Genomic DNA, 22,299 nt, shown 5'->3' with positions numbered 1-22,299 from the left:
CAGTCCAGTGGTTAAGACTCAAAGCTGCCAATGCAGGGGGTGCGGCTTTGATCCTTGGTCAGGGAACCGGGATTTTTACAAGCTGCACACACAGAGAAAAAATAGATAGATACGATTATTATTACTACTGGCGTTGCTGTTGAGTGTTGAGGTGATCTGCATAATTGAGAGAACTCACTGTTGTCCGTGGGAGTCTGATGTGTCTCTCTGCCTGTGCTGGGGTTCATTGCCCACTTATATCTGTCACCTCTGTCCTTATAGACTGACCCACCTGCCCTGCTTGAGATGGCACGTCCTGGGACTCTGAGAGGGCCTGTCACTTTGCCGAACGTTTTACATCTGGATTTTCTCATGTAAATCTTCACAATAGCCCTTTGAGGGAAATCAAACCCATTTTATAGGTGGGGAAGCTGAGGCTGACAGGTTACATCTGTGTTCACTGCTGAGGGAGGGTGATGGTGAGGGGCTTGGAGGCCAGTTCTCTGTGTCCCGAGAGTTGGAGCTCTTCCTCGGAGCTAAACTACGTCTTGGGTGTGGTTGGTGTAACTGCTGGAAACCTTCTGGAGCTTGTGTTTTTGTTGGTGGTGTTGTTCCAAGCACTTTCACATATAGTTATTTTGACTCCAGCTTCTCTAAAACAATACCATTTTATGGTAAGATTGAAGCTGAGCTAAGGGAGATTTCCCCAAGAGCCTTGATCTTACATGTCAGAACTGGAACCAGAGCCAAGATCTTTGAGCCTTGGACACTTAGCGAACACTTGCCATGCATCATGTCTCGCTGATACCCAGCGGCTGTTTGTGGGCCCACCTGATGCTCTTCTGCTCCTTCTGTAAGTCTGACTGAGCCTCAGAGCAGGGGCAGAATGAACGCTCATGAAGTGAAAGAGTCTCAGAGGTGGACGAAGACTTTCATTCCAGCCTCGGGTCCTCCCCTGTGGCCAGAGTGCTGATGACTCTCCCTCTCGCCGCTGGGTCCCATTGCTGAAACCCCAGGTGTTCTTCCCTCCTGGAGAATTTCTATCTTGCGGTTTTGTGGTTAAGAGAAAATGATGCTACCCATGAAAGGCCCTGGTGGAGGTCCGTGGGGCTGGGCTGGCTAGGCTGGCCGGCCCGCTGTGGTTTGTCTGGGAAAGTAACCCCTGGGTGGTTCTACAACTGTGACCAACTTTCCAAAAAGTGAGAGCAGTCTTATTTTGCTTGGGTAGGCACTGCGCGCAGCACGCCAGACATCTCCTCCAGCAGAACACAAATCTGCAGGTGTTGTTTCGTCTTTATAAGCTTCAGGACACCAACCGCCATCCCCGCCCCCCGCCCGCCCCCCCCCCCCCCCCCCCGCCCCCAGGCCATGACTCATTTTCCTTCCTGGTCTTCACGGCCAGCCAGGGCTATGGATTGTCAACTGGGTACAGTGAAGAATTCCTTTAAGTTCTGCTGGGTCCTACCCACTAGTCACTCTGGGCTGCCTTTTGACAGGAACTCTGAAAAATAATGAAAGTGTTAATTGCTCAGTTGTGTCCGACTCTTTGCAACCCCATGGATTGTAGCCCGCCAGGCTTCTCTGTCCATGGGATTCTTCAGGCAAGAATACTGGAGTGGATTACCATTCCCTTCTCCAGGGGATCTTCCCAACCAAGGGATCAAACCTGTGTCTCCCACATCGCAGGCAGATTCTTTACCGTCTGAACCACCTGGGAAGACTAGTGAGGATCTCTGCTGCTGCTGCTGCTGCTAAGTCACTTCAGTCGTATCCAACTCTGTGCGACCCCATAGATGGCAGCCCCCCAGGCTCCCCCGTCCCTGGGATTCTCCAGGCAAGAATACTGGAGTGGGTTGCCATTTCCTCCTCCAATGCCTGAAAGTGAAAAGTGAAAGTGAAGTTGCTCAGTCGTGTCCGACTCTTAGCAACCTCATGGACTGCAGCCTACCAGGCTCCTCCGTCCATGGGATTTTCCAGGCAAGAGTACTGGAGTGGGGTGCCATTGCCTTCTCTGAGTGAGGATCTCTGGCAGCCTTTAAAAAAAGAAACCGCTCACTCCGCTTCAGGGGAACTCACCCTGATTTTTGAGACTCTCCTGAGCCATCTCTTGCCCAACTGACGTTTGTTTTCGACTCTCATTTTAGTAAATATGAGTGCCTGTTGGGGCTACAGAATGTAATGTGTATTCAGTTGTTCATTCATTCAACAAAGGTTTTACCATAGCAGACCGCGCCAGGTGCTATGCTGGCTCCTGGGGACACAGTGGTAATCAGGTGATCAAGAACATAGACCAGGCACCTGGCCTCAGGGATTTTCCCATCTAAAGAAGGAAGCAGACAGGCCAAACACTAAATGTGTGATCTGGTAGAGGACAAGGGCTGGGGCTGTGACCTGTTGTAGGAGAAGGGCTGGGGCTGTGAGGAGGAGGGCTAAAGGGCTTGGGGGAGTCTTTCTGGCGGGATGGATATCTAAGCTGAGTTGTGCAGTCTGAGGGGTCACTGGGAAGAGCCTTCCTGGCAAAGGGACAAGGGCTGAGGGTCTGCAGGCTGAAAAGGGCTGGACTTGGTGATGGGGCTGAATGAGAGAAGCCCCCAGATCCTGGCTCATTGCCAAGGCCAGGTTGGCTGATCTTGATGTTGCCCTGTGTTGGCTGAAGTCTTAGCACAATGAACAGGTTATTCATCAGCTCCGAGGGGTGTGGCCCTTGAAGCATTCAGGCTGGGGACGGATAGACCTCTTTGCTGCTGATGTCAATGTCAGCAGCCCGACCTCGTTGCTTCAGGCGGAAGAGAATGGTTTTGACTTTGCACAGTTAATTGATTTATTGCCCTGTCTTTGGTCAGCAATTTGACGCTGTGGTTTGAGAGCAGTTTGGAGTGGAGGGCAGGCTGTGAGAAACCGTTTAATGTGGGGATGAGGCCCCTGTATTTCCTTCCCTCCTTTCTTTCTCAGGCATCTTTGAGCACATGTTGTGTGCCAGGTGCAGTAGTAGGCTTGTGGGGACAGTCCAGTGAGGTGGGCATAGTTCCTGCCCTGATGTATAATAATGGGGGACTAATCTAGTTTTGGGGGGGAGTTTCTATACTATAGTTCAATCCTCCCAGCCGACTATGAGCTGGAATCATCCTTGCTGTTGTACAGATGAGAGAACCAAGACTCAGGAAAATTAATGAACTTCCCTAAGGTCACACAGTTAAATGACAGAAATTAGATCTGAATCAGATTCTTTTTTTTTTTTAATTATGAAAGTATGATAACATTTACATAACACATTAAATTATCAAAGTCTGATAACACATTTATGTTATAAGACATTGCAAAATACAGAACAAAGTTACATGTAGTTCTACTATATATTACAGTTCTTTTTTTAAGTGGATAAATTAAGATTTTCAGTTGGAGTTCCAGTATTGAATCCAGATTCTGTTCAACTCTGAAATCTGTGCTGTGTTCACTGCCCCGGGAGCTCACATCTGTAGGGGGAGACCTGGTTAGAAGCTTGAACATGAGGCCTGTGATAGCGGCTTCCAGAGAAGTGTGGACAGGGCACTATGGAGGGGAGAAGGGGGAGGATTCTAATTGGCCCAGGGGGTCTTGACCAGAAGAGAGAAGGACTTCCAGCCACTACAGACATTTGAGCAGAGGCCCAGGAGTATAGACATACAGAAAGTATTAACATTTGAGAAACAGCTCCTAGGTGAGTGCTGACCTGGAGGACTGGGTGGGTCAGGGGTAGGGTGGAATGGAGATGAGGCTGGAAAAGAAAGCTGAGGTCCTGAACTTGGAATGGCCTCTGGTCACACTTGGAGAAGGACTCCCCAGGTGGCGCTAGTGAAAAGAACCCGCCTGCCAATGCAGGAGACATAGGAAACATGAATTTGATCCCTGGGTTGGGAAGATCCCCTGGAGGAGGGCACAGCCCTCCATTCTGGTATTCTTGCCTGGAGAATCCCTTGGACAGAGGAGCCTGGTGGGCTAGGGTCCATAGGGTCTCAAAGAGTTGGATACCCTGAGACATTTACAGATGAAAAAACAAGGAATGAATTAACAACAGCAAAAACTCTCGAGGGGGCAGCAGGTACTGGGAAGTGGCTCCCAAGGGCAGGGTTCCTTCATGCAAGACTTTGAAGATAGTGCTTGTCTTGAGGGGAAGCTCCCAAACCACCATCTCGGCAGCTCTCGGGGGTCCCCGGGTCGCTGAGACTCAGTGGAGCCTGCCCTCTTTGGGTTATCGCTCATTTCGCTCTGTTGGAGTCCACTCCCTCTTCAGTCCCGGCTGCTCTCTGCCCTGAAGGTCTTGCTGCTCCTCATTTCTCAGCCCAGTGTGGGGCGGTCGGCCCAGCGTTTGTCAAGCAGAATACCAGTATTTACTCTTATATTATTTGAAGCTTTAGCGTTTTGAGACTCTTGAAACCCGTGGACAGGCTTTGCCAGGAAAACGCATAGATTCACGTGTCTGACGTTTGCAGGCATTTCAGGGAATGGGTCTTGAAAGCCTTCTGGTCCCAGTCAGGGACCTTGGCCAGTGGAGCCACAGCCCACCGGCCTGGCCGGCCCTCAGGCTGTGTATGCTGTGGGCTGGGCACTCATACTGAGGGCTTCATTTCTTCTCAGCCTCCCTGAGAGGGAGGTTCTATTATTACCCCCATTTTCTGGAGCAGGAAACTGAGACTTTCCTGCGGGCGGGCTGTTGTGTCCCAGGTCACAGGGCTCGGGTGTGTCTGAGCCCTCGGGTCCTAGCCCGGGTAATCTGATTCTTGGCTGGAAGCCTCCTAAGTGGGAGGTTACTCATCTTCCCCACGCCCCTGCATTTTTCACATCATCCATCGCTGACTCCCATTACCCCTCCCCTTCCCCCAAGCAGGAAGCCCTTCCTCCGTGGGACCCTGTTCTCTCTTCTACGTTCTGAAGAGCGTGGTCCTTGGTGGGAGGTGGGGAGGGTGGTGTGGTAGCCAGCCTTGGGTGGGACAGAGGGTGGGGCGTGGTTCTCTAGGTTTCCCTGCTGGCTCTCCCAGACCCTCCTCCTCTCCTGCCTCCTCAGTTTCCTGCTTCTCCCTCTTTGAATGGTAGCAGAGGGGGCACCTGGCAAGCCCCTGTCCTCATCTCATGGCTCGTGTGTGCCAGAGCTCCCAGTATCACGTCCACCTGCCCCGAGTGAACCTGCTTTTCTGTCCTGGGCTCCCCGCAGGCGAAGCTGCTCCGGTACATCTGCAAGCAGTGTCAGTGCAAGCTGAGCGTGGCCCCGGGCGAGAGGACCTCGGAGCTCGACAGCTACCCTCGCTTCAGCGACTGGCTGTACACCTTCAACGTGAGGCCGGAGGTGGTGCAGGTACGGGGCTATGCCGTGGGGACGGGGTCTTCGGGTGGGATGTGGGCAGGGAGTCGAGCGAAGGGACCACACACAAGCCTGAGCGCCGGCTCCACAGCGGCTGCGACTGATGGGGCAGGAGTGGGACGTGGAGGGGACGGCGGCAGCAGGAGGGACCCAGGGCACACGTGGCTCTGGCCTGCGTCCTGGGTGTCATCACTCCATGAGCCAGACAGCCTGACCCCACCACTCACAGGCTCGTCGTGAGGACAACAGTCAGCGTTTCTGGAAACACTGGCTGCGCAACAGGCACTGTGTTGAATACTCTGTATAAATAATCTCACTTCATTCCCAAAAAGCCCTCTGAAGGAGTTACTATCATGATTGCCGTTTAATACTTGAGAAAATTAAAACACCATTTTATACTTGAACAAATTGAAGCATGGATGGGTCAAATAGCCCGTTTAAAATCATAAAGCTGATAAATGATTGTTTTGGAATTTAGAAGCAAGGATCTGAGTTTAGTTTTCTCCTGTAACTCCAGTAATAATACTTTTCCTTCCTTTGTTCTCTTTTCCCACCCATCCAACCTACCCACCCACCTACCCACTAAAGTAATCAACCAGTATGCAAGGAGAAGGTCAGAGGTCAGGGGCAGCTCTCATGGGGTATCAATAAATCAGTGCTTGACAGGTGTGGTTCACCCAGGCAGGTCTTTTAAATACCTCATTTCTCTTCTAAAATTAAAGACACACTTTGCTATTGTTGCAAAAGTAATACGAATTCATTTTATTTAGACACTTTGGAAAACAGAAGAAGGGGGGAAAATCACATACATATTACCACCACTCAGAGAAAAATCTGTGATCATTAAGATTTTGATAGTTCCTTCCAGCCTTTTTTTTTTTTACCCTAATACTTAAGTCTTAAAAAAAAAAAATCTCTAGATGGGTTAGACCTGTGCTGTCTAGTAAGGTAGCTAATATTATGTTCTTGGAATGTGGCAAGTCCACACTGAGATGTGTTATGATTTCAAAGACATAAATTCAAAGATGTGCTGAATTCTGAAGACGTGATCCAGAAAAAATAAAATATTAATAACTTAATATTTAATCTGTTGAGATGCTATTTTGGTTATATGAAGCTAAATAAAATAAATAATTTCATATATTTTTTTTTCAAAATTTATTTCATATATATTTACTTTTTAAAATGTGGCTACTCAAAAGTTAAAATTTAAGTATGTGGCTTGCATTATACTTCTCTAGGGCAACACTGATTTAAGCCATCCTGAATAAACAATTTTATATTTTACTCTTATCATTGGACATGCTAACCAGCATGTTTTCCTTGTATTTTCACACTTGGTAACCGCCTCCCACCCCTTTCAGGAGCTTCATAATGTCTGAGTATATGTGCTATCGTTTACCAGGCAGAGGTTAATTCCAGTTGTTGACTATTGTTTAAGACATGGTGGTTAATATTATTTATGAAGCTGCTTGTATATTTAAGAATTTTCACTAAGAGAGATTCCTTGGACAGGAAGTGACTTGAACTTAAGAAGTTCCTGTTGTGGGTGGGAGAAGATGGGGGTGAATGCGGGGTACCCACAAGGGCACTTCTAGCACCTTACACGCTCCCAGCCCTGGCCCTGGCCCCAGCGGCCCTCATAGTTGTGACATACATCCACTTTTAAGAAGCTGGCAGATCTTTAATCCATTTTGAGTTTATTTTTGTGTATGGTGTTAGAAAGTGTTCTAGTTTCATTCTTTTACAAATGGTTGACCAGTTTTCCCAGCACCACTTGTTAAAGAGGTTTTCTTTTTTCCATTGTATATTCTTGCCTCCTTTGTTGAAGATAAGGTGTCCATAGGTTCGTGGATTTATCTCTGGGCTTTTTATTCTGTTCCATTGATCTATATTTCTGTCTTTGTGCCAGTACCATACTGTCTTGATGACTGTGGCTTTGTAGTATAGTCTGAAGTCAGGCAGATTGATTCCTCCAGTTCCATTCTTCTTTCTCAAGATTGCTTTGGCTATTCAAGGTTTTTTGTATTTCCATACAAATTGTGAAATTATTTGTTCTAGTTCTGTGAAAAATACCGTTGGTAGCTTGATAGGGATTGCGTTGAATCTGTAGACTGCTTTGGGTAGTATAGCCATTTTGACAATATTGATTCTTCCAATCCATGAACATGGTATATTTCTCCATCTGTTTGTGTCCTCTTTGATTTCTTTCATCAGTGTTTTATAGTTTTCTATGTATAGGTCTTTTGTTTCTTTAGGTAGATATACTCCTAAGTATTTTATTCTTTTTGTCGCAATGGTGAATGGTATTGTTTCCTTATTTCTCTTTCTGTTTTCTCATTGTTAGTGTACAGGAATGCAAGGGATTTCTGTGTGTTAATTTTATATCCTGCAACTTTACTATATTTGTTGATTAGCTCTAGTAATTTTCTGGTAGAGTCTTTAGGGTTTTCTATGTAGAGGATCATGTCATCTGCAAACAGCCAGAGTTTCACTTCTTCTTTTCCTATCTGGATTCTTTTACTTCTTTTTCTGCTCTGATTGCTGTGGCCAACAACGTCCAAGAACTACAGTTGAATGTAGTGGTGAAAGTGGGCACCTTGTCCCTTGCCTTTGATTTTTAGGGTGTAATTGCTTTTTCAATTTTTTCTACTCTATTTTTTGATGTTGGTTGTATTGCTCTGTGGCTGTGTGGGTTTTATCATATAATAGCTTTTTATTATGTTTGAGGTTGTTCCTTCCTATTCCTGCTTTCGTGGAGAGTTTTAATCATAAATGGATGTTGAATTTTGTCAAAGGCTTTTCCTGCATCTATTGAGATAATCATATGGTTTTTATCTTTCAATTTGTTAATGTGGTGTATTACATTGATTGATTTGCAGATATTAAAGAATCCTTGCATTCCTTGCATTCTTCCCGACCCAGTTATTGACCCTGGGTCTCATGCATTGCAGGCAGATTCTTTACCATCTGAGCCACCAAGGTAGCCACCAGGAGCTTAGTCGCTCAGTTGTGTCTGACTCTTTGTGACCCCATGGACTGTAGCCCACCAGACTCATGTCTGTAGCCTACCTTGAAGATGCTGGGGCCACACATGAGCAGTGACTTGCCCAGGATCTCATCAGCATCATCCCTACTTGATGATGAGGATCACCAGGTTCAGAGTGGCCGAGTTAGTCTATGAGGGTCCCTGAACTGGTAACAGGGGCAGACTTGAGGGTCAGACCCGGGGCTGCTGGACTCCAAACTGTGCCTTCTAACTTCCTTTCTTGGGCTTAAGATGTCTTTGGCAGATGGCTTAGCTCCTCCAGGGATTTCCCTCAGATCTGCAGAGATGTGAAATATGCTGGAGACCCAGCCTCACCCACGTCAGTCTTCGAGAGAGGAGCCAGCTGTGCCCAGGGCAGAAGCCAGGACCCTGGAGGCTGGCTACAGGAGCTTTTTGGCCTCTGGGGAGCCCTCTGGTGGCAGCCGGGACAGGGGTCCCCCAGCCGGGCCCAGAGGTGTCGTGGATCCTCAGTTAAGTGGTATTTGAATCACATGAGGACTTGCCTGGTGGTCCAGTGGCTAAGACTCTGTGCTCCCAATGCAGGGGACCCAGGGTTCGATCCCTGGTTGGGGAACTAGATCCCACATGATGCAACTAAAAAAGACCCCACATGCTGCAACTAAGGCCTGGTACAGCCAAATAAATATTTTTTAAAAACAAACAAAAAACAAAGTCATCTGTGATAGTCAAAGCGGGGTGTAAACGAGGGGAGAGCTCATTTGTGTGCAGGTTTGGGCAGGCTGGAGAGCCCAAGAGCCAGGTGTGTTTGGGAGTCAGGATGCTCCCTGGTGGAGGGCACTGGGACAGAGTCTGAGCAGAGAGCTGTGTGCGGGTGGTGGGGTTGGGGAGAGACAGCAGGAGTGTCTCCGGTTGCTCGGTGTTTTGCTTCTAGATATACTGGAGACGCGTGCACCTCCTGTGTCCCCTCACCCCCTCCACCTCCCTGGCCTGCATCACGGTCCAGGCGCCCATCCTCTCACCCGAGCTCCTGCAGCAGCCCCAGAACTGTTTCCCTGTCTCCCTACTTTATCATTGACCTGCTTCATTCCATTTTCCACACAGCATGAAGACATGTAAATTGGACCACGTCATTTTCCAGGGCTTCCCATTTCTTTCCGAATAAACACCAGATGCCTCACACACTTTGACCTCTGCCTGTCTCTGACCTCATCTCACTAACCCTGCCCTTCACTCCCTCTGGTCTGACTTTTGCACCCATTCCCTTGCTCCCTGGAGTGCTCTTTCCTAGGCTTATCCCATGGACATCATTCTAGTGTCAGATCCATTGTTACCTCCTCCATGCAATCTTCCCTGATGAGCAAAAGATCATTCTTATATTTCTTTCTCTTTTTCTTTTGAATTTTTTTATTTTGTACTGGGGTATAGCCAACTGTCATTGTTGTGATAGTTTCAGGTGAAAAGTGAAGGGATTCAGCCATATATATACATGTATCCATTCTTCCTCCAAACTGCCCTCCCATCCAGGCTATATAGTAGGTCCTTGTTGGTTATCCGTTTTAAATATAGCAGTGTGTACATGGCCATCCCAAACTCCCTAACTATCCCTTCTAGCCAGCAACTATAAGTTCATTTTCTAAGTCTTTAAGTCTCTTTCTGTTTTGTAAGTAAGTTCATTTGTGTCATTTCATTTTAGATTTCACATACAAGGGATGTCATACAATATTTCTGATATTTCTCCTTGTCCATCTGACTTACTTCACCCAGTATGATGCTCTCTAGGTCCATCTATGTTGCTGCAAATGGCATTATTTCATTCTTTTTAATGGCTGTTACTCCTATGTTTCTTAACTCCACCAATTGTATGGATTCTGACTGGCTCCCACTCCACTCTGCTAGGCCCTGATGTATCCTGTGGGCTTTCAGCCAGAATTGGTTCTAGAATAGGTTGTTGTTCAGTCGCTTAGTCTTGTCTGACTCTTTGCAACCCCATGGACTACAGCATGCCAGGCCTTCCTGCCCTTCGCCATCTCCCGGAGCTTGCTCAAACTCGTATCCTTTGAGTCAATGTTGCCATCCAACCATCTCATCCTCTGTCACCCCCTTCTCCTCCTGCCTTCAATCTTTCCCAGCATCAGGGTCTTTTCAAAGGAATCAGTTCTTTGCATCAGATGGCCAAAGGATTGTAGCTTCAGCTTCAGCATCAGTCCTTCCAATGAATATTCAGGGTTGATTTCCTTTGGGATGGACTGGTTTGATCTCCTTGCTGTCCCACTTAAGAGTCTTCTCCAACACCATAGTTTGAAAGCATCAGTTCTTTGATACTCAGCCTTCTTTATGGTCCATCTCTCACATCCATACATGACTACTGGAGAAACGATAGCTTTGACTATTCGGACCTTTGCTGAGAAAGTGATGCACCACCTAGATAGGCAGGTGCACATTTCAGAAACTAAAGTTCCAAATGGCATGAAAGCCATGCCCCTTTCCACAGCTGACCTCAGAGACAGAATCCTTTGACTTCTGAATGTCAGTGAAACCACTGTTTATTTTCCTAAATAAATGTTTTATTTTGGAATAGTTTTAGATTTACAGGAAAGTTGCAGAGTCAGTGCAGAGTTCCCATCTGCACCCCTCACCCATCATCCCCTGTCATTAACATCATATATTACCAGGGTACATTTGTGAAAACTCAGAACATGGCATTGGTTTATGACTACTAATTACTCCAGATTATCACTACTAATTACTCCAGATTCTATTTGGATTTCACCAGTTTTTCCATTACTGTCCTCTTCCTGTTCTAGGTTCCAATCCAGGGTACCGTGTTGTTTTCTTTAAAAATGTATTCATTTAGTTGTGGCATGCGGGATCTAGATTGAACTTGGACCCCTTGCTTTAGAAGTGCTGAGTCTTAGCCACTGGACCACCAGGGAAGTCTCACCACATTGTTTTTATTCACATACAAATTTGTTTCCCTCTTTTTAAAAAAAAAATACATAAGATGCTAAAATGGGATCATAGAATAGTATCATCCTGAGGTTTTTAGTTTGAATTTCATCTCTGTGTTGGTCCAGGCAAGCCCACCTCATTCTTCTTTCTTTTAAAATTATTTATTTACTTATTTGGCTGTGCTGGGTCTTGCAGGCTTTCTCTAGGTGCAGACTTTCTCAGTGCTTCTCACTGAGGTGGCTTCACTTGTGGGACACGGGCTGGAGGGCGCACGGGCTTCAGCAGTTGCAGCACGTGGGCTCAGCAGTTGCGGCTCCTGGGCTCTCAAGCACAGGTTCAGTAATTGTGGTGAATGGGTCTAGTTCCTCCAGCGCATGTGGGATCTTCCCAGACCAGGGATCAAACCCCTGTCTCCTGCATTTGCAGGCGGATTCTTTGCCACTGAGCTGCCAGGGAAGCCCGCTTCATTCTTCTTTAGCAATGGAATAGGAAGAGGTTGGGTTTCTCCTCAATATCTCAGGAATGGCTATGTTGGAGCCCTCCAGAAGGTATCAGCTTGTGCCCAGTAGAAGCTGTGTGCCAGGCAGCGTGGGGCCTGGCATGCAAGAAGCCCTGGCAGATATTTGCTGGTGAAAAGTGACTGAGGAATGAGCAAAAGTCACAGTGGGATGCAGGCTGGGGGTGCCAGACTTGAAAACGGGGTCTCTGTCTTTTTTCTGTTCAGTGTTTTGGAGAAAGGATCCAAATCCAGGAAGTCTGGCATTTCCTTATGCTGAACTATGGGGGTGCACTGCTGCAGTCAACACCCTCAAGACGATTTTGCCAGGACTGCTCCGTGAGGCCTCTGGGAATGGTTTTTGTGTGATGGGACTTGCCTCATCAGTCTCTTGGGGTTCTCTGCTGATCCTGACCCTTCATGGCTTCGTGACGGGGCCTCTGATTTTTCTCTCAGAAAAATACCTGCATTGTATGTGAGTGTAGCCCTGTGTCTATGTATAACCTCCTCCTTCCTTTTCAAAATCTCCTTCCCGGGCTTCCTCTCCATGGATGTGTGCTTAGTCACTTCAGCGTGTCCAACTCTTTGCCTATGGACCACAGCCCGCCAGGCTCCTCTGTCCATGGGATTCTCCAGGCAAGACTATGGAGTGGGTTGCCCTGCCCTCCTCCAGGGGACTCTTCCTTATTCAGGGACTGAACCCACATCTCTTAGGTCTCCTGCATTGGCAGACAGGTTCTTTTCCATTACTGCCACCTGGGAAGCCGTTTGTCCTTCTAGAGTTATCTGAACATCATTTCAGCTTTGTCTTTAAGATTGCGGTCACCAGTTTGTGGTTATACAGTCTCCAGGAAAGAACGCCTTTCTGCTGGATGAAGAGAGGGTCTGGACATGGAAGTGGCCGCAGGGCAGTGTGGCTCCTCTGGGGTCCTGGTGTGGACGAAGGGACTCTGCACTCTCCCTTCTTTTCCCACCAGGGACACACCCCAGCCCTCTCCGGCTCCAGAGCCTGCTGCGGGCCCTTCTGACCTGTGTGAACCCTGACCCCTTCTCCTCAGATGCTGAAGACAGGCAGCTCTGGAGAGGCCGTCATCTATTCACCCAACCATCACACCTTTGTCCAGAGTGACGCCATCCAACAGAACTTTCTGGGATGCTAAAAGCATTCTATTCTGCCCTATGTACCGTGGTAACCACCAGCCACACGTGGCCAGGGAGCACTTGAAATATGTATAGTGCAATTGAGAAACTGTAATTTAAATTTTATTCTATCATGTCGGTATGTATGTAAGTCGCTCAGTCATGTCTGTTTTTTGCCACCCCATGGACTGTAGCCCGCCAGCTCCTCTGTCCATGGAATTCTCCGGGCAAGAATACTGGAGTGGGTTGCCATTCCCTTCTCCGGGGAATCTTCCTGACCCAGGGATCGAACCTGAATCTCCCGCATTGTAGGCAGATTCTTTACTGTCTGAGCCACCAGGGAAGCCCCGTCATGTTAGATTTTCATGTAAATAGCTACTTGGCTGTTGCTGTGATGCGGCAGTGCGGGTCTGGGTTCTGTGCTGGTAGCCGGGACTCTGATCGCTCTCTCCCCAGGGCCAGGAGCTCCCAGGCTGGGGAGAGGCATGGTCAACAGCCAATACTGAGTGCTCGGATGGAAGCCAGCCTGGGGCCCATGGGAGCCGGTGGGCAAACTCACCGTGGGTGCTAGCGGGCAGCTAGACTGTCAGGAAGGGAACAGAAACTGCAAAGATCTTGGGGTTGACAGAGCTGTGCTGTCCTTGCCAGGAAGAATTTGCAAAGATCTGGAAGGAATCAGTGAGGAAACAGGGTTTGTTCATGGGAACCTCCATGAGTGGAATGTAAGGGTTGGGGTTTTTACCTGGAGATCATGGAAGGGTGTATATGTGAGAGAGGAAGAGAGAGAACTTTAGGGTTGTTCGAAGACAAGTAGATCTCCTGGACTTCCTTGGTAGTTGGGTTTCCCTGGTGGCTCAGATGGTAAAAAATCTGCCCACAATGAGGGAGACGTGGGTTCGATCCCTGGGTCGGGAAGATCCCCTGGAGGAGGGCATGGCCACCCATTCTGGAATTCTTGCCGGGAGAATCCCATGGACAGAGGAGCCTGGTGGGCTGTAGTCCATGGGGTTGCAAAGAGTCAGACACAACTGAGCGACTGATACACACACACAGAACTCCTCCTAGTGAGAAGGCTGGGTTCATCAGGGGGATGGGTGGAAGGTGAGATTGTGCCCCTGACTGGTGAGGAGTAGGAGTGCCCGCCCTGAGCAGATCTGGATGGTTGGGGGTCGTTAAGATGAGGGAGTGGGCAGGCGAGTGAGAGTAGAGGCAGGGGCCCTTCTCTGGGCATCTAGAGTCACACGCTGTGATTATTTCCGCCCTCCTCCCACCCTCTTCCTCATCTACAGGTTAAAAACGACAGATCACAGCTTCATGTTCTGGCTGCAGCTGGGGAAGTGATTTCACAGCCTGCTGGCATGGAGCCATTTTTTTTTCCCCCTTTGGCAATTTCCCTGTTGGAAGTTGTTAAAGGAAGTGGCAAGCGCTGGCTGGGACCAGTGCTAGCAGGGAGCGTGGGGGATGCAGAGGCTGGATTCCAGGGCTGCAGCCACGGTCCACAGGCTCCTTGAATAAGCTCTTGCTGGTGGCGTGTTCAGAATTGAAGATGCAGGCGGGTCCGGTAAGGGGTTTATGTGGTATCTCCCGCTGGGCAGGTTTCTCTTCCCTCTTTCCTTGTATCCCCGTGTGTAAAGTCAGGTCTTCTCTTGGGGATGGAGAAGAAAGCTGCCTGACTTCTGCTACCATCTTGGCTTCCCACTGGCTGGGAGTGGCTGCAGCTCCCTGGGCCCCAGGAGGTAGGCCGTGTGGAGCGGGAGGCTGTGGAAGGTTAAACCAGAAGAGTGAGTGGGTATTTGACTCCTGGGTTCAGCTTTAATAGACGTGAATCCTGCCACACTCGCTCCTAGCCTCTCCTCCCGCCCCCTTCCCGTCCCTACCCTCTCCCTCTGGAAGCCCGAGTCCCCGCCATCCTGACTGCCTTGGCATCTGGGAGCATCCTTGGAATGTGGCCCACACCCTCACCCGGCCGCCGGCAGGGATCTGGGCCGGCTGTCGGTCCTACGGGCCCAGGGCTGCCTCCATACAGGAGAGTTGAGATCTAGAGCACTGATCTCGGTACCAGCTCAGCATGGCTGGCAAGTGGAGCCTTGGCCAGCGGACTGGCCTGTGGGCATCACCCAGCCAGTCAGGAGAAGACCTGAAGCCAGATTTAGAAGGAAGAGGGCAAACTGTAAGGGAGCATTTTATAGACACCAGCCCCTTTAATCCCTGGGATGGGGGTTGGGGGAAACACTAGGATCCCTACTTTATAGCTGGGCAAACTGAGGCTCAGAGACGTTGAGTGACATGTTAGCGTCACACAGCAGGCGGATAACCGAGTCAGGATTCAAACTCACATTCTTGTGACTCCAAAGCCTGGCTTCCTTCCCCTGACAGATCTTTGTCCTCTGACGTCTGACCCAGAATAGCCCAGCCTGGGGGGACTACTGTATGTAGTTGCGTGGTTGAATTGATCTTTATTTCTTCCAGTCTTCCTCCGTCTCCACTCCCCTTCCTGCTCCCCCCTACCCTCTTCCTCTCTCTCAGTCTCTTTCTTTTCTCTTTTTTGCCAGCCTCCCTTTCTCCCCTTCCCCACTCTTCCTTTCTCTTCTTTCATCCCTCTATGGTTCTTCCTTTCCTCAATCTCCTTCTTTCTCTCCTTTCCAGTTGCCTGTTCGACATCTGATGATCACTTACCTTGTGGCAGGTACCCAGATTCATTACTACAGGGGATTCCTTGATGAACAAAGTGCAGTCTGCCCTGAGGGGCTTACAGGGTGGTGGGATGTACTCATTTCCAAATAACCACGGTGATGGGTCCCCAGGGAGGAAAGGATGAAACATGGCAGGATGCAGGGCAGAGGATGCCTGCTCATGTTTTCGCCTGTTGGTCCACGCATGCGCTCACCCAGTGAACACACACTTACCTCCTGTTGTGAGTCAGGTCCTGTTCTAGGCACTGCCCATGAGTTCCTGTCCTTACAAGACTTGCAGACATCACCCTCTCCCATGGATGAAGTGATTTATTTCTCTGATCGTGAGCCAAAGTGCCCTCTTTTAAGCTTTGAGTGAGGAGGTACTCCTGGTTCCTGGATATCTGAAAAATCATGAGATGACTGCTCTGCTCAGCCCATATTGGTTGGGCAGTTTTTACAGTGAGCCCATTTCCTCAATCTTTTAGATTTCTGGGCTGCCAAGTCAAAACAAAAAACAAAAAACAAAAAAAAAACCCCGACGAGACTGGCAGTACCATGTTTGTAGGGACCTGGTCTCTTGTTCATTGCTCTGTCTCCAGTGCCTGGCATGTAGGAAGTGTTCTCAATGAATGACTGAAGATGAGATTATCCAAGAGTTTTGGTCTCTTCAGTCTCAGGAACTCTCTGATCTGAGCTAGTGAAAGTTGAGTTGCAGGGGTCTCGGGGGAGGTCTTTGGGGGCTGCTGAGGCCTGGGGTTCCTGAACTGCTCTTGGTTTCCATCGGCAACAGGCAGACTTGAGCAAGACCGTGTGCCTGTCGCTTCCTCTGGGGCCACTGGCTCCTGAGCTGTCGGCCTTCCTTCTCTGGGGACTGCCTCCAAGGCAAGATTGCTCTGGAACAGATCTGCCCAGCTAGATAATGGGAAATTCTGGTGTCAATACCACACTGTTCTAATTATCTTAAAGAAAAAGTCTCTTCTCTCATTGCTCTTCCTTTAAAAAAAAAAAAATCAGCATGTAAGTTTCAGTGGCTCCTGCTTCCAGCTCTGTGCCTTTGAGCAGGCAGCAAGATTAGAAAGCAAGATTGCTTAAGGGCATGACCCCTGGAATTAGACAGCCTAGCCGTGGTGCTGGGAGGCAGACACAAGCTTCACTTTGCCACTTGCCAATGGTGTAATCTTGGATCTTACCTTTCTGAGCCTGTTACTAGTCTGTCGGCTGCTCTAACTAGAAACTGAGGAGTCATTTCTGATTCCTTCTGCTTCCTCCACCTTGACATTCAGTTGACTAGCAAATCCTACTAGCTCTATTTCCAAATATATATCCCCAATCCATCTATGTCTCTTTTTCACCATGGCCACCTCCCTAGTCCTAGCTACTTCCTGGACTTGTGCATTAACACCTGCATTGCTGTTTGTATCAGTCTTGCCCTTCCTTCCCTTTCATTGTTCGCGAGGCAAGAGTGATTTTTCTTTGTCGTCTTTTTGTTGTTGTTGTTCAGTCACTAAGTCATGTCTGATTCTTTGTGACCCCATGGACTGCAACACGCCAGGCTCCTCTGTCCTTCACTATCTCCCGGAGTTTGCTCAAATTCATGTCCATTGAGTCGGTGATGCTATTTATCTGTCTCATCCACTTCTACTTTTGCCTTCAATCTTTCCCAGCATCGAGGTCTTTTTCCAGTGAGTCGACTCTTTGCATCAGTTGGCCAAAGTATTAGAGCTTCAGCTTTAGCATCAGTCCTTCCCATAAATAGTCAGGGTTGATTTCCTTTAGGATTGACTGGTTTGATCGCTTTGCTGTCCAAGGGACTCTCAAGAGTCTTCTCCAGCACCACAATTCGAAAGCGTTACTTCTTTGAGGCTCAGCCTTCTTTATGATCCAACTCTCATATCCATACACGACTACTGGAAAAACCATAGCTTTGACTATACGGACCTTTGTCTTCTTTTTAAAATATTTGTTTATTTATTATTCGGCTGTGTTGGGTCTGGAACATGCATGCTCTTCACTGCAGAGCTCAGGCTTCTCTCTAGTTGGGGTACACGGGCTCACCACCTTGAGTTGTGTTGCATCTTGAGGGCTTAGTTTCCCTGTGGCATTTGAGATCTTAGTTCCCCAACCAGGGATCAAACCTATGTCCTTTGCATTGGAAGGCGGAGTCTTAACCACTGGACCATCAGGGAATTCCCACGTGATTCTTCTTAAAGCCTCAATCTGACCCCCTCACTTTTCGGAGTACGGTGCTTCACTGGTGTCTTGTTGCACTCAGCATACAATCCAGACCCCTCACCATGACCTTCAAGGCTCTGGAGTATTGGCATCTGCCTCCTTCTGTGTCTCCTCCTGCCCCTTCTCACCCTTCCCCTCATGTTAGGACAGGTCAGGTTGTTTCCTGTCGTAGCCCGGGGCCTCTGTGTATTCTGTTTCCTCTGTCTGGAAGTTTCTACACTGTCATGGCTAGCACCTTCTCGTCCTCTGATGGGAGCTTAGAAGTCAGCTCTTCAGAGAAGCTATCCCGTCTAAAATTAGATGCACACGCCCCCCACTCCCATAGCCACCACTGTCTCAGTATGCTATTTCCTTTTGGCACTTATTCATCAATCTCGATTACGTATTTTAGTTATTTTTGAATTTGTTTTTTTTATTGTTTCTTGATAGAATATAAGCTCCCTAAGGAAAGAGACTATATATTTTGTTCGCTGCTGTATCCTCTGTGCTGAGTAAGGTGCCTGGCCCACCCTTGCTATACAGTAGTTGTCTGTTGATTATGGGTGGATGGATGGATGGATAAATAAGTGGAGAATGACATGGTACCAGGGCACATAGTAAACCCTTACTAAGTAAAAGCTATTATGTTCTCCTACAACTAGTTAAAACTTTTCTGTAGCCAAGTTCCAATACAAGTTGGCTTAAAGAAAACAGTCTTTTATCAGCTTAGGTAATAAAAGTCCAGGGAAGTCTGGATGCAGAAGCCCAGATGATGCCTTTAGAGCACACTTCTCAGACAGGCCCACTCCACGTGGCAGGCTTGAAAGGCACCAGGACCTATGCCTCACTTTTTTTCAGCAGAGTTAGCAGTATTGCCTATTAAGAGCTTCTTACCCTAGAACTGTGGGTGAAAAATCCCAGGGAAGGCTCTGATTGGCTTGGCTTTAGTCATGTGCTCACATCAGAACCAATCACAGAGCTTGTAAGACAGAGAACTCCCATTGGCCAAAATTAGGCCATAGGTTCAGCCCTTTGGCCGAAAGATGGTGAGCTGAAGGATCAAGGCCATCTGCACTTGGAAAATGTGTCTTGGAGGAAAGACTACCCTGCTGACAGAAGAAGCATGCACAAGCACGCACTCACTCCCAACTGTTGCTACTGCAGCTCCTCGCCCTCACCCTCACCAGGGCTCTCCATGGAGCTGGGTCACCTGGCTTTCCCCTGGGGGTGTCTCGGGGTGTCATTGTGCCAGCTTTTCCCAACAGTGAGCAGAACTCCTTTGTTGGTATAGGAGATGAAGTGCCTCAGGCTCAGAGATGGGTCATCAAAGACCTAGACCCTGGCAGGGGGTCCTCAGAGATCTTATATCTAGGATGTAATAGGTGAGCCTATTCCTCAGTTTTTAAAAAATTAATATTTATTTTTGGCTGTGCTGGCCTTCATCCCTTTGTGTGGGCTTCCTCTAGTTGCAGTGAGTGGGGGCTACACCTCACCGGGGTGTGAGAGCTTCTCATTGCAGTGGCCTCTCTTGTTTTGGAGTCCAGGCTCCAAGCATGTGGGCTTCAGTAGTTGTGGCACACATGCTTAGTTGCTCCGTTACCAGGGAAGTCCCAGTTTTTATTTTTAATAACACCTCATTTTCTTCACTGTGAAAACAAAAAGTATTTATTTTAGAAAGTATACAAAAGCAAAGAAAATGGGTCCTCTGTAACCCTACACAGAGGTAATGATTGGTTCTTGGCTTTTCAGGGTGTTTTTTGTTTTTTTCTTAATAGCCAATAATTTACACAAATATTCCTTTTCAAAGTATGAAAAGTGTAGAAATTAAAGAAAACAATACTACTGTTTATTGACGGTTTATATCATAATCTTACAACCAAGAGGAAATGCTGGAAACATTTTGATACATTTCCTTCCAGTTGGCCTTCTTTGTTGGTTGATCTTTCTTTTCTTTTTTAATGTCATCTATTCGTGAATTTATACTATGATTGTTTAGCAAGTGTTGCCAGTGTGCCTGGCACTGAGCTGTGAGCTTTATGTGGAGAGTCTCTTTCAGTTCTCCCAGTAACCTTCTGGGGAGATGTCTTTAATTCCATTCTGGCTGCTGTAACAAAAATAACATAGAGTGGGCTGGGCAGCTTATAAACAACAGAAATTTATTTCTCACCATTCTGGTGACCAGGAAGTCCAAGATCAAGGTGCCAGTAGATACGGTGTCTGGTGAGGATCCACTTCCTGGTTCATAGATGACCATTTTCTGCTGTGTCTTCGCATGATGGGAGGAACCAGGCAGCTCTCCGGTGTTTTTTATAAGGGCACTAATCCCAAACTGAGGGCTGCACACTCATGACGTCTCAAAGACCCTGCTGATACTGTCACACTGGGATTAGGTTTCCACATATTAATTTTGGGGAGAACATGTGTTTAGTCTGTAGCAAGAGGCAATGCTTTTATCCCCAAAGTAGGATAGAGAGAGGCTTCCCTGGTGGCTCAGATGGTAAAGAATCTGCCTGCAGTGCGGGAGACCCGGGTTCAATCCCTGGCTCAGAGAGATCTTCTGGAGAAGGGAATGACAATCCACTCCAGTATTCGTGGCTGGGAAATCCCATGGACAGAGGAGCCTGGTGGGCTATACAGTCCATTGGGTCGCAAAGAGTTGGACAGAACTGAGTGACTGACACTTCCATATGACAGAGACAGAGAAACTGACAGTGTCACTTATCCCAGGTCACTTAGACGGTAAGTGGAGGAGCCAGGATTCATTTCCGGGAAGTCTGGCTCAAAAGCCAAGGTCACAACACACACACAGACACACAACACACACACTTTATATTCTCATGGATAGGCCCATGTTGTATATTTCCTCTGTGGTCCTGAACATCTCTTCTTTTTAAAAACTTCATTTTAAAAGTAACGTTTTGTAAATCTAATGACACATGTTTATCATAAGAAAATTTGAAGACACACAGAAGCCCAAAAAAGAAAAAAAAAATCCCCCCACAACCCCACCAGCCACTGTTTGCCAACCATATAACTTTAGACCTTTTTTCCCCCATCTACACATAGTCAAGTGCATCCTTTTTGGCATACAGTTCTGAGTTTTGATAGCTGGTAGCTCTTCCCACGGGTGTCTAAACCACCCAGCCCCAGATCTGTGAGAACCGCAGAGGCAGTGGGAGCAGTTGGAGTTCATGCAGGGGTGGGGGTTCCCCAGATGATTCACTGGAAGAGGGGGGATGATCATGCTCCTTGTTGGCTCAAGTCTGAATCTTTGGAGGAGGGCCGGGAGGCAGGGAACACCTCTCTGTCTGCGGCTGGTATCCTAGGTACCCTAGGTGCCTGGCCCCCTGCCCGACACCCGGCCCCCTGCAGCGAGGCTGGCTGGAACCTGCGTGTCTTACACCCAGCACCTGCTCCGGGAGCTATGTGCTGACTCCCCAGCGCCCGGGCACAGACTATTTTTGGCTGCAGTGACTGTTCACTACAGTCATGAAAACAGAAACTCTTCTCCCTACCTTGTCCTTCCCTGGGACAGCACACCAGGGGCCGGGGCTGCCGGGGACCCTGGGCTCGGGCCCCTCGTCATGCACTGCCTGTGGAGCTGGGTGCCGGCCAAGGCTACGCGGGGCTCAGGGACCCCGCCTCCCGTGGTGCTGCGCGAGGCCCGGAGCCTGGACCAGCCCGGGCCGAAGGGTGGCGAGGTAGGCACTGGGGTCTGGGATCAAGTGGCCTTTCCATGAGAGCCTGGAAGGGAGTGTGTTTGGCTGGGCCCCAGGTCCTCGCTTTGCCGTCTTATAGAACACATCAGGAAAAACGAGCATATTGGGGTAGAATGTGCCTTCCATTTCATAGCATTTCATTCGCTTTCTTTTTTACAGTGAAGTGGCTGGTGGGGACCCATTGGGATCTTACTGAAATAGATTTTTCCCCGTTCTCCTGGTGAACGGTTTGGGGCCCAATTGTGCTTTTGGTTTGAACAGGGCACACACTTGTTTTGAGCCAGCTTCTTCCTCTGGGAGCTTAGGAAACCAGAGTTATATGGGCAGGCCCAGCCCTGCCTCAGTGCTTCTGGTCAACCTGATAAGAGGAGGCCAAGCCGTGTAAAGACTGTGTGTGCTAGATTTGGAGGTACACGGATCAGGGTCCAACCCAGGCTCCATTACTTGCTTGCTGTGTCTTAGGTGAGTAACCTAATCTTCCTGAACTCCACTTTCCTTCACAAGGAAGCAATTGTGCCCAGGCCACTTCACAAGTGGCTGTGGTACAAGGAGTTGTTATTTGATGATTGGACTGGTTGTGAAAAGAGGCAATGTGTCAAGAAGCTGGGTGAGAATCAACGTGCCACAGCCCTGGGTGGGTCTTAGAGCTCAGCTCAGAACCTGGGTGTTTGGCTGTAGCTGGTAATGTGGGGTTTGCTTCTTCTTTTCAAAAAGAAGAAAAATGTGTGTCACCAAAGTAGGCAGGGGTTGGGGTGGGCAAGAGCAGGGAGTTGAGGATCTCTGCT

General features: G+C 48.4%; 1 protein-coding gene across 5 annotated transcripts in view; it reads left to right on the top strand.

Moving 5' to 3' along the window:
* Nucleotides 1-22,299, top strand: part of KSR1 (kinase suppressor of ras 1) — a 179,094-nt gene that overhangs the window by 84,608 nt on the left and 72,187 nt on the right. For all 5 annotated transcript variants that reach the window (XM_043480197.1, XM_043480180.1, XM_043480188.1 and 2 more), the window contains exon 2: nt 5,168-5,308. In XM_043480197.1, the coding sequence (XP_043336132.1) occupies nt 5,168-5,308 (141 nt within the window). The remainder of the gene's footprint in view (nt 1-5,167; nt 5,309-22,299) is intronic.

Source organism: Cervus canadensis, chromosome 1, assembly GCF_019320065.1.
Source record: "Cervus canadensis isolate Bull #8, Minnesota chromosome 1, ASM1932006v1, whole genome shotgun sequence".
Taxonomy (NCBI): Eukaryota; Metazoa; Chordata; class Mammalia; order Artiodactyla; family Cervidae; genus Cervus; species Cervus canadensis.
This window is presented reverse-complemented; position numbering and strand designations above follow the sequence as displayed.